Here is an 18988-nt window from a genome sequence, read left to right on the forward strand (position 1 = left end):
AGTAACATCATTTGTGATTGCAGTGATGTGAACTTGGTCACATTTCCTGCTGGAATATCCCATATGTAAACTTTGCGATAAATTGTCTAAACATGTTCTGCTTTAAATCTGCTTCTGTCTTAAAAATGAAGTATGTATTTGCTATCTTTATTGATCTGCATATTGTACCACTCTGCACTAATAAATTAATTTCTTAATGAATTGATGTAACCCTATGACCATAAATATATTTTTAAACCAGTCAAGAGTCTGCGATGAGCAGTGGAAAGAATCTGTTTGTTTAAAATGTGTTTTACTGTACTTTGAAACTGGCTTCTCAAGATACTGAATGTTTCCATCAACTTGGTAATTCTCATAACCAGCTTCTAGTATATAAAATATATTAAAATGATGCTAAAAATAAAAGTGTATGTATATATGTATATATATAACGATTAAAAAAAAGAATTTTTTCAGAGTGAAGATACAGTCTCTGGCCTTGTGATCAAGGCAGAAGACATGTCTGTTTCTTGTTACTTAAGGTAACAAAAGAATTCAGGCATATGGTCAAAAGCTTTTAATCAAACTAATGTTACACATAGTATCAACATCTTAATGCTAAGGAGATCTTTAGGATGAAGAAAGTATTTTAAACAAATACCTTGTAGTTCCCTGCAACATCAGTGCTTTTGGATTAAGATGGGAAGAGAAGGTCTGTTGTGTAGTCAAAGCCATAAATGGAATGAAATGAGGTTGCTATAAACAAAGGATTGATAAGTTGTTGAAAATCAATTTTGAGGAAAATGTCTGAAATGTTTTGCAGAGGTGAATCGGGTGCCGGGAAGACTGAAAACACTAAGAAGGTTATTCAATACCTTGCTCATGTTGCTTCCTCCCATAAAGGAAGAAAGGACCATAATATTCCTGTAAGTTGGGATATTTTCCCATTTGTTTATTGCTCTTTTTGAAAATTAACATGTTTGCATTAAAAAACCCAACTTTTTTTATTAAAGATAAGCTGTAATGTAACCCACATAATTTTGTCTCAACCATTATTTTCTCTTCAGTAGTGGCTGAAATGCGCAGTTACATCAAAATTTTCAGTTAATGTTGGCTGTTTAACTTCTGTTGTGAAATTAAAGGCTTTATGCAGGCATTGTAACTAGAAACAGTATCAAAGCTTTCTCATGCAGTAAACCCCAATTTTCCAAAAATTTAATTAACTTGGGCAATTGTTAGTGAGTTTAGTTCCCACCAGATGCCGTTTTCAGTACTACGTTTGTGAAGAAGCTTGCTGTTCTTTCAAAAATTAATTTGTAGATGGGCAAAATCATCAAGCTTAAAAACTGCTGTAGACTTGCTGTATGTAGAAGTCAGCAGCTAATAAAAAGTTCAGATTTTATTACACTACAAATAAGAGAATATGTACTTTTATGTCAGAGAATCTTGGGGTTTTTTTGGTAACTTGTGACTAACTCTGATTTATGTAGAACTTTCTTCAGATTTACTGCCAGACTTCAAAATTTGCACTGAATTTTTAGTAATTCTTTGCTTTAAAAAATAGGAATGAGTTTGAATATCTGTTGATGATGACCACTTGGATCTCTTTGCAGTAAAGTATTAATTCAACTTTGTTACAAGCAAGTGACTTGCTATAATCAATACTGGTGTAGGCCTGCTTTTCTCCAGCAGTACTGCGGGGGTGTGTGGTGGTTGGGAGCTTTCAAACTACATAATCTGACTTGGCGTTAAGAAGTTGCTGCTGCTAAGGGCCATGCACTCGAAATTACAGACATTCTTGAATGTGTCAAGACTCAAACTCCTGGGAAAAACAGGAGATGACTTTTGACCTATCTGTGAAGGGGAAAAAAAAAAGGCAAGGATTTGAAGTGGGAAACAAGGAAGGATTGCTCTGCAGGTAGAGGTGGAGAAATCTAGTTAAATGTATGGGGAAACTCAAAACTTTGCTCTAATCAAGAGCAAATAACGTGACCCTGTGTGGTGATACTTATTCAAACTGTTGCTGACTTATGGCACAGAAAAGACCAAAATTAGTTTAAGTATTTATTGTGCGGTCTGAGTGTGCTGCAGGTTGTATGCGTATCAGTTACAAGCCTTAGAAAGAAGTTTCTTAGGACTGGGAAGTGTCAGCAGTATTGGGTGCATGTTCATGGCATTGTCTTGTGTGTTGGGAGAATACATGACTCTGGGGAATGCTATTTAGAGCGTCGCCCATCAGAATTGGTTTTCTCTATAGGTTTTGATTTATGAATATTCTTGGCTTTACTGCTGTGCAGCCTTGAACAAAACCAGCGGGTTTTTTCAATTTCTACATGAGTAAAATTGCCTACAGCTTTTTAGGGGAGAAGGGAATTATGCAGAGAAGGGAACTGTGCAGGGTTTGTACCAAGTACTTCTAAATATACTATTGACAACTTGAAATACCTCAGGTTGAAAGAGACTTCTGGAAGCTTCTTGTCCAGCCTCCTTTCAAAATGTGCCTTCCTTCAAAGTTAGATTATGTTGCACAAGACCTTGTAAAGCTGAGTTTTGAAAATGTTGAAGGATGGAGATTATGCATTCTCTCTGTGAAACCTCTTCCAATGCTTAACCACTCAAGGCCCTATTTTTGATTGTTTAGAAAGCACTTCATCTTTGTTTAGCCTTTCTTGTGCTGTGTTTCCACAAGCACTTCATGCCAGTACCTCTGCTAAAAGAAGTACCTCTTTGAGCTTTGTCATCCTAACAATTCGTGTGGTCGCTCACTGGGCTTGGAGACTGATGTAGGCTCAAACTAGCGTTCTTAAAAGGTCCACCTAGCTTTAAACAAAGCAAGTTTCCTCTGTTGCTTATTGTGTGGCTGCATAACTGGTATGAAGTGAAGGCAGAGAAAAGAAAGAGGAAAGCTGGAGTGGAAAATGTCAGTGAAGGGAAGGATGAGTTGCCCTTTTTAATGCAGTATTGGCTAATTCCATTTAAATCGCTGATTGAACTGCAACTTAATTCTCTACTTACCAGTGTAATGAAATGGGATGGTGAGGTTGATCTCAAAAGAGTTTTGAAGATGATTGTTGTAATCAGCTGCTTCATGAACCATTGGTGACTGTCATGATGAAGACTGGAAAAGTTTTTATTCTTTGTAAAACATAGTTTAGGCACAGTAAAGAGAATATGGTAATGTCCTGAATAAAAGTCTGATAATTTGATCGTGCACTTCATTCAATGCAGTGCCATAGTAAGCACTGAATTAGGCATATGTTTATGAAAAATGCAGAATGTTTGTGTAACCAAAACTGTTTTGAAAATACAAATGAGTCTCCCTTGTTCTGTAACAATTCATTTTTATTTATGTATTATAAAAAAGAACGTCTAACGTACACACCTAACACTCAAAAGTTAGGAAGTGTCAGAATTGGCCTATTTGTTCCTGTTTACATATTCATTAGAAAAATGTAGAGGGCTGGTGGTGATGAGTAGTATCCATCTGCTACAACCTTTGCATTATTCTGTGCACAGAGAAGGTGCTAAATAGGCTTGTTAAATAGACTGCTAGTCATGGGTTTATTTTTATCCATCCTGTTACAAATAATTATCAGTGACATGCATTTTACTGAGACTGCTCTGAATGCTGCGTGGATTTTTTTTCTGTGAAGCAATTTGTATGCTGATGAATGAATAATTATCTTCCCAACACTGTTCTGAAGTCTAGGGTTAACTTGGTCTGATTTGCCTGACAGAGTGCTGTAAAAGTATTACAAACAAACGTACCTCCAGTTTGACACCTCAGGCCATGGCCAGAGTAGCACTGATGTTCTGCTATGTCACAGATGCTCACCAAGTACATTCTCCAGCAACGCTGATTGTGAAATATTTGGCTTATGCGAGGAGCATCACGTACGAGCTCTACCCATCCCTTGGTCAGCCTGATCACGTTTGACATTCTTGTCCATGAGACTCATCTTTCCCAACGGCCCCATTTCCTAATAGCTAAGGGCTGTGTGCCTACAGAGGAGTCCTGCATAGTCCTTGGCACGTCCTCCTCAGACAGGAGGATGCTGTGGGAAGTGGAATCAAGAGCACATCGTAACCACAGAGGATGGAATTATACTACTAAACAACCTTAATACGAGTATTTCCTAATTTTGGAGCCTTTGACTCTAGCCTTACTATCTCATTTTCTGTTTGATCCCAAGGAATGTTAAGGGCTTTGTCATGGGTGCTGCACTACGAAGTGTGGGCAGGTGGTGGTAAAAATGTAGAAGAAAAGCTTTAATAATTGTGGGACTTGGCGTTGCTAGGTGAGACTAGGGTAGTGCCTTAAGGTAGGTATAGAGGCTGGGCTTTCTAGAGTGATGGAGAGGAGGGAGAAGTACTTGGTGGTGAGTTATAAACATAAGCTCTTTTAAAGACTGCAGGTGGGATGAAAGTGAGCCTGAATCCTTGCCTGCAGCGTGCTTGGTTGAGAGTCAGTTCTGACACAGGTACCGACCTAGCTGGCCTGTAGCAAGGGAGAGAAAGATGGAAGACACCAGCTGTAAATAACTGAAAACTGTAGTTTCACATCCAACAAATTTGAGCGCTAATGATTTTGGGGGGTTTGGGTGGTAGTGTTAAGAACTTTGCCAGTGAATCTGAATATTTTGCTTGCACCAAGCATATTGTGTTTTATTCAGTTGTTAACCATACCATGCATGGACGAACTTTATAAAGACAAGTATTGTGCTTTATCTTGGGCATCTCAGACCAAAGCTGACTCACACTGGTATCTGATCTGGTCAGCTATCCTACTCTTCTAGGCCACACAGAGGAGCCTTGCTCACCTTTGCTCTCAATTATTCCTCTGTAGGCTCAGGAGGTGTGGGGAAAAGGATATTTAGAATAAAAGGAGAGGAAGAGAACAAGGACAGGTAATTGAGGAGTCTGATGTGTCTAGAGAGGGTTTTGGACAGATTAAGCAAGCAGGGTAGGGAGGAAAAGGAGACTTCTAAATTGCTTAGCTTTGTGGCTCATCACCCTGCTATGTACTAGGTGAGGTAGAAATGAGAGAAAAGAAGAATGAAATAGTGTTGTTAATGTATGTGTTAGAGTTGCTTTAATATGGTTAAGAAGTGAATCTTAATTCTGACTCTTGGATTTTGCTTTAGTTTACAAACTTTGTGGTTTTGGATGGGGAGGGAAGTCAGTGCAAAATATAGAAATTATTAAATATATATATATTGCATATATGGCCTTCCAAAAGGAGGAAATGTGCTGGTTGTCACTTACTGCCCAGGGACTGCCATGAACTGCCATGTTCTACAGGCTGTGTGAGGCTGGGGGATGCTCTTAGCTGTATTTGTAGTCTGTGGACATACCTGGACCCTATTCATGGTTAAATATATGAAATCAGCAGATGTTTTCAATCGTGGTAGAATGTGAAGTAGTTAAGTTCTATAAATAACTGCATCCATCCACTGCCTGCTGTCTCCACTTCCAGTCATCCTGGTACTATGTACCTCTGCTTCAGATGAATGGAATTAGACTTTTGTTCATTTCCCTTCTCCCCAAAGCCTTCCCCCATCAAACCCCTTCTATTTTCACTAAAATCCAGCTTTCATGGTGGTGCCATTTTAAACTTCACAAATAATTACTGGTACTTTCAGGTTAATGATTGCTTTCAGTGACTGCATTTGCCTTTGTAGGTGAAATGCTAAATAGTTTAATTTGTTTTATTAATTTCAAAAGAAACATAATTGGTTTTGAAATACAGGGTCTTGGGTAGGCTCACTCAGGCTGAAGCTCCCCTTAAGATTTCCCAGATGGATTTTAACTGCCCTAATTTAAACACAGAGAAGTTAAATATGTGTCTGATTATGCTCAGTTCTGTCTCTAGTGAGGACAGAAATGGATGTCCTGAGAGAGCACTTCATCTTGTCTGAAGATAAGCAAACGAAATGCCTCCTAGGTTTCCGGGTGTGTACTTGTCCTCCTCCAGTGATTACAGAAGGAGTGGTAGCTTCATACTTGAAACGTCTAACTTTTTTTTTTAATACCTGAGTTGTTTTCTAAGCGGGTATGATGCAGCTTTGCAAAATTGACATCAGTTAGCAGAATAAACCAAACCTTTCCCAGCTTCTTTACAGACCTCTGTCAAAATCTGTTATTCTGCACTAAACCAGTGCTGTTTGTTTAAAATAGACATAAACGGAGGAAGTGTGCATCTGGCTTGGTATGAAAATTTCTTGTTGTGTGTGTTTCACCACAGTATTTTCCACCTAGGCTCTCTGATGCGAAGCTCAAGACTATTAAACTTGCCAAGGAAATAATAATGGAATAGAAAATATCTGTATTTCTGCAGAAACTGTGCAAATTTGAATTTTGAGGGTTTTTTCACTTTATTATGTTCGTGTTCCATTTACCCTTCTTCCTGGCAGAATTTGAAGGTCTTCCAGTTTCTTAAAATTTTGCTGCTTTTCATGTGGATGGTCGTTCTTCAAAGAAAGAAACAAAGCTTTTGTCTCAATTGTAGGTTTGCATTTCTTAAATACTTGAAGTACGGTGCAAAAACAAAACCCCAGACTCCTTAAGTATTGCTTTCCTCTTGGTTCTTTCATAAGCTTTTCGATTGTTGAAGGATAATGATCGTCTTGCCCATACAAACTCACCTTGTAGTGACTAAGGCTGTAGAGAAAGTTGCTTGGTGTTATGGGTTTATTTTTTGTTGTTGTTTGGCAAAACTGTGGAAAGCAGTGCACAACTAATTAAACTATTGCTCCTTTTCCTTGCTGCTTAAGGTCCGTCTATCACCTTGTGTTTTATTTGGAATTAGTCCTTTGCATAAACACAGGTTTTAGTATTTTGCGCATGCAAGTAACTACTTTTCTAAAATTAATTTGAACTGTTTCTATGACGTGAGTATATAGTTAAACTAAACCTACTGACATGAATAATTTGGGATGTAACTTGCAGCTGGAATGCTTGCTTGCTAACATATACATCTGTTTGTTTGCAATGAACAGCCCGAATCACCTAAACCCGTGAAACATCAGGCAAGTGTTTTTCTTTATGCTTTTAAAGTTATGTAGGTGAACTGATACATGTTCTTCTATTTTCTGTCAATTTGTATTTATAACATGTGGGAAATATTGTAGAGGTATACAGCTGACAGTAAACTTTGTAAATATCTAACTGGCTTTGAGAGAGTGTACTAGTGAACAGCTTACAAGTTCCTCAGCATTGCAAAGCACTTCTCACCACTTTAAAGTGGTGTTACTCAAAGCAAAAGGTTCACCCTCTCTCTAGCTGACCTTCTCCAATATGCTGTGGATATACTTGGTTAATGTGCTGCTGGGAGAGTGCAGAACACTTAATGTTAAACAAATACTAAATAAGAGATTAATGGAAGCTACAAAATTGTTTTGATTAACATCCTGTTTTGTCTGAATATTTTTATAGCTTCTCAGATACACTTGAGATCAGTCTTTATCAGGTTAACAGGCACAACATAACCAATTATCTTCTGAAATCAAGTGTTTCCCTTAACATTCTAGGATAAGTGGTGTGAGCAACATGGTTATCTGAGTGTTGGTGCCTGAATTAATGTTTCCTCGTTTGGGCTTCAGCTGCTCTTTCTGCTCAGGCTGACTGGAGCCGCCATGCAGATAGTGCTGCCCGGTCCCAGCTCCCCTCATCCCTCTTCTCCCAGGCAGTAGTAGTCGGTCTGTTCTAGACTGCCATGAGAGTAGGAGTTGCGGTACTCGCAGTGCGATGGAGCGTACTCATGAAGGAGCATAAAGAGGAGAGTTAGGTGGAAGTTGAGGGTAAGGCTGTGGAAAGAGGGAAACAATTACTACCACATGTTATGGAAGATAAATGTTCCAGTCTCTAACCTGAGATGGTAAGTGATGCCTTTGTCACGGGCAAGAGCTTTTAAATAAAATCTCTGCAACAGGTCCGTACGGTGTAACCAAGGTTTGGTAACTGAAGAAGCTACCATGAGTTAGTTTAGCTGATTGTATTCTTCCCCTCAACGTTTTTCTGAAAGCTGACTGTAGTGCAACTGAAGTTATAGTGGAAAGGAAAATACTAAATGAAACTTCAAGTTAGGTCTGGTATATTGGAAGCAAAAAGAAATCACATGGATGACTGTGATGCCTTTGCTAGCGTGTGGTAACTTGTTAAACCTCTGTAACCCCATCATGCATCTGAGCCCATGGTCTCACTTTCAGAAGTTACAGACATTCTTAATGCTTCGCTTAATCCTCCCTCCTTGCGAACCTCTGTCAATTCTAAGGGTTTTTACTGAAATATTTCTCTGTTCCAAAGATAGATGGAGCAGTGTTTAGTTTAACCCTCCTTTTGCTTAGACATAGCATGTCAGAGTTGAAATAAACCGTTTGTTGGCAAACATGTTAAATGTATCAGTGGAAACGTGCTAATCCAGAAGTGTTGATATTGCATAAATCATAATCATTAACATTTCTGTTTCAATGTTGTTTTGAACTACAGAGTGGATCCCTGTTGTATGTGAGTAGCATGTAGTAGTTTTCCCTGCCTCACCCAGGCTTCACGATGAACCAAATCACTGGGATGCTGGTTTTTCTGAAACTGAGACAATAATCTGTCCTTATCTCCATGTTACCCTGCATGAAATATTGCATGATTTCACTTTTTCCACAGTACTGCGATACTGCTTTTTCCAAGTTCTGTTTAGATGCCTATGCAGGAGATATGCCTATAGGCCAAATCTACGCTCTTTCCAAAACACTGAATGCTTCTAAAAGACAACTGTTTTCTGGCTGTGAAGCAGTCCATCTAAAAATGAAAACTGGTAAATCAGAAGCCATTTAACACAGTGTGAGAGGTTTGCTCTTTCTTAGTGATGGCTCCAACAAGTCTACTTGCGAGTGCAAACCACAGAGGCTGGCTAGGCTGTGAGCACTGTTTGTTCTCGCTATTTTCACCCACATCTGAGGACCCAACTGAACGTTTTCTTCAAATCCTCAGAGATGATAGTAAAAATGAATTACTAAGAACTTTTTACATTCAGTTGGAGAATTTGAGTAAAATTTGTTTTACGATGCATTGCAAAGTTCCTCTGCACAAAACCGAATTAAGATAGTGGTACACGGAAGCACTTTAAAGCATGGACGAAGCGTGCCTGCAGCAAGATGCTTTCAAGTGGGACAGCAATGTTGGGTGGAGAAGTCAAATTTTGAAGTCAGTGTGCTTTCTTTTCCAGAATAGCTAGAATTTGAAATGTAAGCTGTGACATGCTTGCTGCGTTTAATATACGTAATGTGGTTTATTTCAAGCTGTGTACAGCATGGTAAGCAAGCTTCTATTTTTTTATACTTGGTGTCTTAGCAGGAGCTGACAGCGTGGTTGGGAGAGGGAACAGGAGGAATGGTGTGAGCAAATGCTTTCCTACTGTCTGATGCATTTACAGAGGAAATGTTTAGAAAATAAATTGCAGACATGCATATAGTGGTTATAACAGGGATCTATTTTTACTCCAATTGTGGATTTTTTTTTTGGTCAATTTAAAAGTGCTCCTGAGAGCTGTAAAGTTGGCAGACCTAACATATACTGCATAGGCACTGTGGCCTGAGTAGTGTTTAGTGTGCTCTGGGCTGAGACTCACACATTTATTTCTCTTTTAGTTAATTTAGAATTCAGAGAATATGTAATCCCAAAGGGAATATATTTGGAAGTAAACAAGTTCTGAGCAGATAACTTGAGGTCACATTAGAGAATGAGCAGCCATTAGTTTCCAGAAGGACTTGAAATATATTTCAATATATAAATAAAAGCCTCTTTTAGGTGTCAACTAGTGAATTTTAAAAATTCCTGCATAAGAATTGACCTCATGTGGAAGCCTTAAGAGACTTACATTTCCCATTCTTTGCTCAGTCTGGGGCCTTTATTCATCTATGCTATAAATAATTGGAAAAAGCAGGTTTATGAACACAAACAGCAGTTTTTGAGACTACATTCCAGACAGCTTCACTTTCGTTTTATTTTAAAACCCATCCATCAGAGCAGGAAGACAATATCATATTTTCCTCTGTACATATGTGCCTCCTGGGCTCATGGAAGCAGCACAGACTTTTGTTACCAGACCTCCTCATGGACAGCAATTGTAAAAGCTGTTGTGCAATTTCCTTGAGATAAGTACTTTGATTTCTACATCCATTGGCTTGAAGTTAAAGAAGCATTTTTTTTAAAAAATGCGTTAAACATACTGAGCAATGTTGGCTGAATTGAGCAATTTGAAAATGATCTTTGTATTTGGTGTTGCTCAGTTGCCATTATGCCATTCTGGCATGCTTCTCAGGTGCATTCAGGTCAGAGATGTTGCAATGATAAGAATGTCTGGCTGATTGAAAGTGAGTATTTAACTGATTTGAAACTAAGTTTGAAAATAGGTGTTCCAAAGCACCTATATTGTCAAGTCACTAAACAGGATGTTTAAGAATAACCTTGCACTAAAATCTTTAACAGTTAAATTAGTTTTTCCTCCTAAGCACTCAAAGTCTGTGCCTAATTTCATTAGCTCTAAATGTGAATTTTCTTTTCCGTGTTCAATGATTTTCAACATCTGTTAAGTCCTATTTGGTCACTGCTCTGTTTGTGTGTGTGTGTTTAAAAAAAACCAACCAAACAAAACCCAACAGAAACCAAACAAAAAAAACCAAAACACATTCTTCACTGAATGGAGGAGACTATCAGCAGATTTAGAAGTGAGGGGAAAAATGATAACCCCCTTCTGCCACAACCTGGGTAAAATGTCTGGCAGGAAGAAGCAGAATATAGGAACCCTTGCTCGCATGTGCACTGTGCTGATGTCTGTTTGTTTTTCTGTTTGTGTGGTTTTTAGGGGGAGCTGGAGCGTCAGCTTCTTCAGGCAAATCCCATTCTGGAATCCTTCGGGAATGCAAAGACAGTGAAAAATGACAACTCCTCTCGCTTTGTGAGTTACTCATTCTCTCTTTAGAGTCTGTAAACCTGGATTACTGATTATGGAGAAATTACCTTTTTAGGAATTTATTTGATTAGTATCAGAAGTTTTCTTTGTTCTCTTTCCACCACAAGTTCAGGTTCTCTTACAATGCTTTCTGCATTGTGTTGGGGTCACTGAAGATGCATCCTTGCTGGCTCTTGGCAAACTGGCTTTAGTTTTATCCAGTCTCTAACTTCAACCGCCCTTGAATTGACAGCAGTGTTCATCGTATAACAAATATAACTATACCATAGAGCTAAACTGTGGCTTGCATGCAGAAATTACTGTCGAACTACTATAAAGTATGAAGGAGTATGGCATCAACATGGGATTTGGCTAAATATGTAACCTTCTCGTCAATAGGTATGAATTTATCAAATGGTTGGTTTAGAGAGAACATACTCAATTTTTAAAAAGGCACAAAACTTGCATATAAGAACCTCTCTAAATTTCCATGCCCTTCTGTCTGACTGATTTTTCTGAAGGAAAGTCAAAAAGACAGTATGACTTATTCAAGGTGTTGGGCACTCATGTAGCTGGTTGGTGTTTTGTTGGATCAGTGCCTTCTGTTCACATACTGTTTTAGTGGCAGATAACCACTTTTGATGTGTTCCATTGTTTTAAAAATAGTGGTGGAACTTGGGGTGAATAGTTATTTACCACTTCTTAAAACTTCCTTTCCTTTGAAGGGGGGAAAAAAAAAAGCCATTTTCTGTTTCAGGGGAAAGATTTTTTTTTTTTAGTACAACTTTAAAACTGTATAGGACATATTAAATCTTTTATATTGCGAGAACAAAACTAAAATTTACAGAACAAATGAAAGATTTCTTGGCTGCCTTGATGTTTCAACAGTTGCTTGGATTTATAGTGTATGAACTCGGCTACAGTGATAAGGACTCTAGAAAACTGTATGACTAAATCGCTTAGCCTCTTCAACCAAGAAGGGAGAGCAGAGTACTGTAGAAATTCAACTTTGATAATTTTATAGCCACATTATTTAAAATATTGCTTGATGCTTATTATATTAGGTTTAGGATTTATAATATCAACGGGTTTCACTGTGCAATAATTCTGCTTTGTTACATGCCTTGAATCCATCAAAGTTTGTACTAATTTAATGAGGATACTTTTTTCTAAAAGATGTTAGCATCTGGTTTGTATTAGATTGAAGTCTGCATTGCCATCATGAACATAATCACTCAGATGGCTCCAGCTCTGTTTTTATGAAGGAGCAAGTATAATGCACTCCAGATGGTGTCATCTCATGGAGAAAAAATAATCTTTAATAACAACCATTTTAAAACCTGACTTAAATATATATCCTCCCACAAAGTGAGAAGTGCTGTTGTTCAGCCTGTACAGGCTCGACAGTCTTCACCATGCAGCATGAGGATGCCAGCCTGTTCCCTACTTGCTGATAATGCCAGATAGGACTGAGATAAGGCTAGTGTCAAATCAATTTTATTTTTCTTTTTTTCTTCTACCAAAGGCAGTGTTGTCTTCTGTTTCAGGAAATAAAGTCTCTAGTTTGCAGTGGATAGGAGAGTGGGCTTGCTGGGTTCATACTGCAGAACTAAATGCTTCCTTCTGATGTGGTTTTTACAAAGCCATGTATTTTAGTACTATAATGATTGTGTAAGCAGAATTCAGTTGTTTAGATGACCACCACTACAGCCTCTAACTGATAAATTAAATATTTCGTAGCAAGCTTTGCCAGTGCTAGCTAAAAGGATGTATTAATATTTTGCTTTTAAGAAGATGAACTAGATAAGTGACCTCTCTAGTATAGACTTTGGTGATGGCTGAACTTTGAAACAGGGAGTGTGTGGGTCCCCTCTTCTGATGTGTCAGCTCATTTAATGACTGCATTTCCTCTCTATTTTTGTTCATGGAACTGGTAACTTGACAGCAGAAATTAGATAACTTTTAAGGGTGAAACAGAGTAAAGTGATTCTGAGTTATATTGGAAAAAGCCACTGACTAGACCTTATGTAATGATTCAAGTTTATTTTCACATCTAACATGGTGAATTCAAGCCATGTCATTCTAAGAAGGCTCTGTGGTCCCTGTTCTGGGTAAAAAGTCAGCTGCCGTTCTTGACGTGGTAGTGCTGACACATGCATTTGTGTATCTAGTCTGTTGGCTGAATTTCAGTAAAATGTCAGTTCATTCTTTGTGACAGTTATAAATATAGCTTTCTGGAATTGTTACGGAGCAAAAAGTATAAATGCTTCAGTTACAAGTTAAGCTGAGAGTGTTCTGTTTCTTCACACTCAGAAATCTGAGTTTAGGTGCCAGTCCCTGACAGGGCATGCTTGAAAACAAGCCTTGTTCCTTGGCCCGATCATTTTAGTGCCACTGGCTTTCCAACCAAACTGCAGATTAAGCAGTAGGGAGTAACCATTGAAACTAATTTAAAGTATTCCACAAGTTTTCTTGAAACTTGGAGAAATCACTTTGAGTTGAGGATGTAGAACCACAGTCACGGAGCAGTTGCTTTGCTCTGAGACTAAGTCAAGATAAGACTGGATTCACTGGTGTGATTAGGGGGAGAAACCTGGTCAGTCCTGTGCATGCAAATCTTTTTGGCATTTATCAGGGAAGTTGAGAAGGGTAGGGAGTTCTGGTAAGAAGTTACAATAGCTCAAATGATTGCAGGAACTTGTTCAGGCGTTAAGTCTGCAGCATGGCAATACATCCCCCAATATACCCTTATATAATGGCCCTTACTAGGTTGGACCGTTGCTAGAATACATATATTCTACAAGCTTGCAGAGTAGAATATTTAATATGAAAAGCAATAGCACAGTCCCTGAGCTGAATGGATCTGCCAAACAGGAATTCACTTTAACATACTAATAGCACTGATCAGTCAGACTTGAGATAAATGAGGATTTAGATACTGATTGCAAGAGCGCTTTCAGAAGGCCTCCGCAAAAGATATTATAGGTGGCTTTTGTGATATCATCAAAAGCAAGAGTTTGGACAGTTGTTAGCAAACTGCTGTGATGCTCCTTGATCTCCAAAATGTGTTCATATGTGGATAGAGGACTGTAGAAGTTGGATGCAATGAAAATGGAGGGCCCAGTATAGTCACTGGGTATTTCCACAGGTATTCCCTTGGTTGCAAACATGTGAAGATACCAAACAGCTTCATGAGCACAAACTTAAAATACAGTAATCGTACTGTTAAAAGTGGTCCAACTCCAAGCCAGAACTTGTTGTCCTGTTGGGAATGTTTGTAGCCGAATGACAAATCAGATTGGGGAAATGATGTGGGTTAAAACTGGTATAATATATCTGCTTGCAACCACTTTCTTTCCAAGAGCTGTTCTACGTGTGGGAAGTGTGCTTTTTTTTTATTTGGTCCTTTGTGGAAGAAAGGAGATGTATGTGGAAGAAACAGGCATATTGTCTCTCTTTTAGTCCTTTCTTTACCAACTGCTAGAAAAGAGGCCATGCAGATAGCAGCCGTCCTGGTTTTAGAAACGGAAGAAGCATAATGGGCTGGGCAGCACACGGAGATTCAGGATTGCTGCGGATAAAGCACATTTAGGCACCAATAAGTTTGCTATAGAAATACGTGCACTTAAAATCTCAGCACTGCTTTCAAACTTAGCCAGCATGTTTTGTCAACACAAGAAATTGAGCTTCACTTTGAGAAAAGTTTTTGAGTCTGGATTGTAAACGTATCAGGAATACTGGTTCTTTAATCTTTAGAAAGTGTTTGTGTGCAGCGTTAACATATTCCATTGAAATGACGGCTGAGCACATTGAAAAGAAAAGATTTCATTTGAACTTGTGTGAAATGCTTGTTATATGAATGCAAGTAGTATTATGTTTTTATATAGACACATTATTGTCATGATAAAAAAAATCAGCATTTACAAAAGAATCTCTTTTCTTTGCAGGGCAAGTTCATTAGGATTAACTTTGATGTTACTGGTTATATAGTTGGGGCCAACATTGAGACATGTATCCTACCTTCATGCCACATCATTGTAAAATGCAAGTTTCCCAATGGTTTTGCTGTAACTCTAGAATTCATTGGAATGTGATCAAAGGTTACCACATGTCTACGTTCCTTTGACAACATCCATCTCTTCCTTTGTTTCAAAGGAGCCGATCAAGTATCACAAAGTCAGTGTGCTTCCTCATGCTTAGAAGAAATAGGATACTCCAAAATCTAGTACTCTGAAATCTGCTGGGTTTTCAGACTAGTGTTAAAACCAGGATATGTTAAATAGGGAAACCATTTAAAGTGTGCTTGTTCTATGAACATTTCTAGAAAAAAAAAGCTGCCTTCATCAGAAGCTGAGCTACTGTATTGCACCAAAAGCTTGGTTTTGCTCTTGTCAGCACTGCAGAAGCAGCTCCCTGCCTGGAAAGGAGGTGATGCTCATTATAAAGTGATAGAGCTGGGACACATTCTATTTTCTCAGGTCTTCTAGCTACCAGCATAAGTTCAATAGCACGAGACCTACTAGCAATTAATACTGAAGCCTAATTAAGTTTCAGCTTTAAGGTTTGTTTGTATTTATGATTGCATAAGAACAAGTGAAAATACTTGCACTGAAAGCCCTTCTCTAAAGCTGTTTTCTTCATACTAAAAAGAACGTGTGTGTAATTTTTTTTTGTTTGTTTAGCCCGTTTTCTGGGGGAATAGCAATAGGGTGGTCATAAAATGATGAAATCGGAAGTCTTAGTGAACAATATCATGTGAGTATTAATCATAAACAATGCTGCGGTTAAGCTTTCATTCTGTTGCTATGAGGTAAAATTTAAGTGCATTGAACGTTTGGAACTGTCACAAAATACCATTTCCCAATAAGGCTGGGAAAGATCTATAGTTATTCAAAAAATGCTTTAATGATAAATTATTTCTTTGATTCAGCACAGGAATGAAGGCAGCTTTTGCTTTTATGAAAGTTCAGATGAATTGTTTTGCCTAGACCTTTGCGAAAACAAGGGGACTTAACTTTTAGGGAATTTTCTTCTTCATCACGAGAACTCATCCTTGCTTGTAACCTGTGTCACTTCATATCCCTGTCCCATGTTTGTTTTACAATATGGAGTATCAAGAACTAAAAACTTGAATAACATTCAGCTTATTAGACGCTGTCTGCTGCACAAATTGAATTTGGGAGCTGTTTAAAGGCAGTGCAGATTGTATGTAAAAATGCAGTGCTTGAAGGTAATTACAAATGTGCTTCAGATAATAAAGTACTTTTGAGTTCAGCTGCTGGGTTTGTGGTATTGAGAGTTCAGCTATGACCTTAATAGAAGAAGTGATTGAAAAAGAGTGGCCAGCTGCCCCTCTCACTTAAACTTCAGCTGATCCATTACAGACAATTGTCAGCTGCATGTAGCAGGGAAATGCAGTCAACATCCAAGAAATGAGTTTGCTGGAATTAAAAGTGGGCTTCTACCAGTCTGAATTTGAAATCTCTTATTTAAAGTTACTGAAAGGCCATATTGGACATAGTCTTGTCATTACTATGAAAGTTCCATTTGGTCTTTAAGTAATTATGTAGCTGGCTTTGAACGTTTTGTTTGCATTGGACATTTTTAACCAAAAATTGTAGAAGATCCTTGACTGGTTATAATCAGACTTGTTGGAAAAGTCTCGTGCTGTTCGTCAGGCAAAAGATGAGCGGACATTTCATATCTTCTATCAACTACTAGCTGGAGCAGGAGAACATCTGAAGTGTAAGTTGAGAATCTCATTTTGTAAACTTTTTGCTTCTGGGTGCCATGTTTGTTATTTCAGTCTTAACACATTTGAACTACTCTTTGGTCTTGAAACAGTGAATTTTAAAAGAAGAATGAAAAGCCAGGTGGTTTTGTTTTGAAATACCTTCTGTGTTTTGTCAAGTATGCTGTCAAGCAACTATTGCATTTCAAGCAAACGACTCCTGCATGACAAAGTCCAGTTTGGGCAGTTTATAGCTGGGAATTGCTGGATTGAAACTGCAGTGCTCCCAGCTGATAAATAACAAACATGGTCAGCAGTGACAGCTGTATCTATTCTGGACTATGCCTTCAAACTGGGTAGAAAAGCAGCCATTTTAACAAAACATAATGAAACTCTGTGACATGCTTCAGGAATTCCAGTACTGTGTTGGTTATCTTCTACTTCACACACACACACACACCCCCCACCCCACCACCCTCAGTAACTAGGAATTTCTGTTAGGTTGTAATAAATGAAACTATATGATGGTCCAGACTTCAGAGAATTGATCCACTCTTTCTCCTCCTGTATTAGATAAACTGGTATTTAGCATCCTTGATGTGGTAATCATCAATACCTAACTCCATTTCTGCCTGTGTCTGTTACCTTTCAATAGAGATACTTCTTTTAAGATACTTGAAATAGGGGTTTGAGATTATGCTAGATCTGAGTTGGGTAATTTTCTGTTTACAGGTTTAATGCATTAAAAAGCTAATGTAGGTTGCTACAGTTAGAGATTCTGGGAATCTGGCTTCAGCATCTAAGGTTTTAGAGTTTCAGAAGCTTGTAGTCATATTTGAGGAACTGATTTTGTAAAGCATAGTTTGCGCATTTAGTGAGAACAGAGTACAGGAGGGTGTGAACAGCATTTCTTTCGCTTATTTTTCTCTTCCCCTTCCTCCCAACACAGCTGACTTGCTCCTTGAAGGATTTAACAATTACAGATTTTTATCTAATGGCTACATCCCCATCCCTGGGCAACAAGACAAAGATAACTTTCAGGAGACCATGGAAGCCATGCATATCATGGGATTTTCGCATGATGAGATCTTGTGTAAGTTATTGATCCTTTTGGATTTTTAAAGTGTACTTTTTTACTCTTGTGCACATTCACACACACTTGCTAATTTAACATCCCCAAATTTAATGTTGCTTCAGTGCCTTGATAGCCTGCAGCAAATGTTTGCTTAACAGGAGCTAGAGTTAAATTAAAGCCATTTGCCCAAAAAGTACAGTACAAACGGTATTTCCTTTGTGAACTCAGAAGAATAGTGACACAAGCAACAGAAGAAGAATTTGTTAGGCTGAGCCCTCTTCAATTAAACTGTTACATATGTCTTTTGTTAACACAGCAATGCTGAAAGTGGTGTCTTCAGTGCTACAATTTGGAAATATTTCCTTTAAGAAAGAGAGAAATACTGATCAAGCTTCTATGCCAGAGAATACTGGTAAGTTGATCACGTTTGTACGGCTTCCTTTAACTTGTGCTGTAGTTTTCTTCTTGCTGTTTGTTTAGTGCATGTCTTTAAAAGTACAGAGCAGTCTTCTGAGCTTCCTTGATAGTAGTGTGTACTAAAAAGAGGCCGTGACTGTTGTGGCAGTAGCCAACGGGCAGTTATTAAAACTCTTCCATTCTTGTCATGCAGACAAATTTAAGTATCCATCAACAGAATTGATTCTGTTTGCATTGCTCCTAAATGTTGAACAAGTATTTCAGTTGTAATCTTGTTTATTGCTATATACAAAGACTTAAGCACTAGGAAAGTGCATGCTTTAATCGGTTTGTTTTCTTTGGTTCCTGACTGCAGTTTTCTTGCCAATGATACGAGCCCTGGAGTCAAGCACGACTTCTATAGTGAAATGGCTGAACATAAGAATGTTGTATTTAGAAAAATCTGATTTCTGAAGTGGCATGGCAGTGTGACTGGAATCTAATTTATCCCTTAGTAACTGCAATGTGATCAGCATTTTGAAGAGTGTATTTCTTCACAAAAAAAGATAGCTACTGAAGCAAATATCAGGTGTTTAATTTAGGACTTCAGTGCCAGCCTGTTAAATGTTCTCGTGGAAAGACAGCTTTGAGAGTTGACATCGGTGGAAAGAGCAGTAAGGACCATCATTCACAGGATCTGCTGCACATGCACAGCTCAAATTCTTGTCTGTGTCTCGTTTTGTAATTGTCCTGAATTGCTGTACATGTAGGTGGCTTCCAAAATTTTTGTCATTTCTCAGGGTGGTGGCCTGCTGCCCAAAGTGCTTCAGCAAGCAGGTATGGATTGAAGTTCAATAGTCAT

At 38.3% G+C, this 18988-nt stretch overlaps 1 protein-coding gene across 1 annotated transcript in view; it reads left to right on the top strand.

Moving 5' to 3' along the window:
* Positions 1–782: 782 nt before the first annotated feature.
* Positions 783–18988, top strand: part of LOC104168911 (myosin-10-like) — a gene marked incomplete at its 3' end in the record, with an annotated part of 31703 nt that continues 13497 nt past the window's right edge. Inside the window, exons 1-7 of the mRNA XM_009709673.1 lie at positions 783–905; positions 6978–7007; positions 10838–10930; positions 14872–14935; positions 16571–16669; positions 17605–17748; positions 18047–18142. Coding sequence (XP_009707975.1) covers positions 783–905; positions 6978–7007; positions 10838–10930; positions 14872–14935; positions 16571–16669; positions 17605–17748; positions 18047–18142 — 649 coding nt within the window. The remainder of the gene's footprint in view (positions 906–6977; positions 7008–10837; positions 10931–14871; positions 14936–16570; positions 16670–17604; positions 17749–18046; positions 18143–18988) is intronic.

Source organism: Cariama cristata, unplaced genomic scaffold, assembly GCF_000690535.1.
Source record: "Cariama cristata isolate BGI_N322 unplaced genomic scaffold, ASM69053v1 scaffold39831, whole genome shotgun sequence".
Taxonomy (NCBI): Eukaryota; Metazoa; Chordata; class Aves; order Cariamiformes; family Cariamidae; genus Cariama; species Cariama cristata.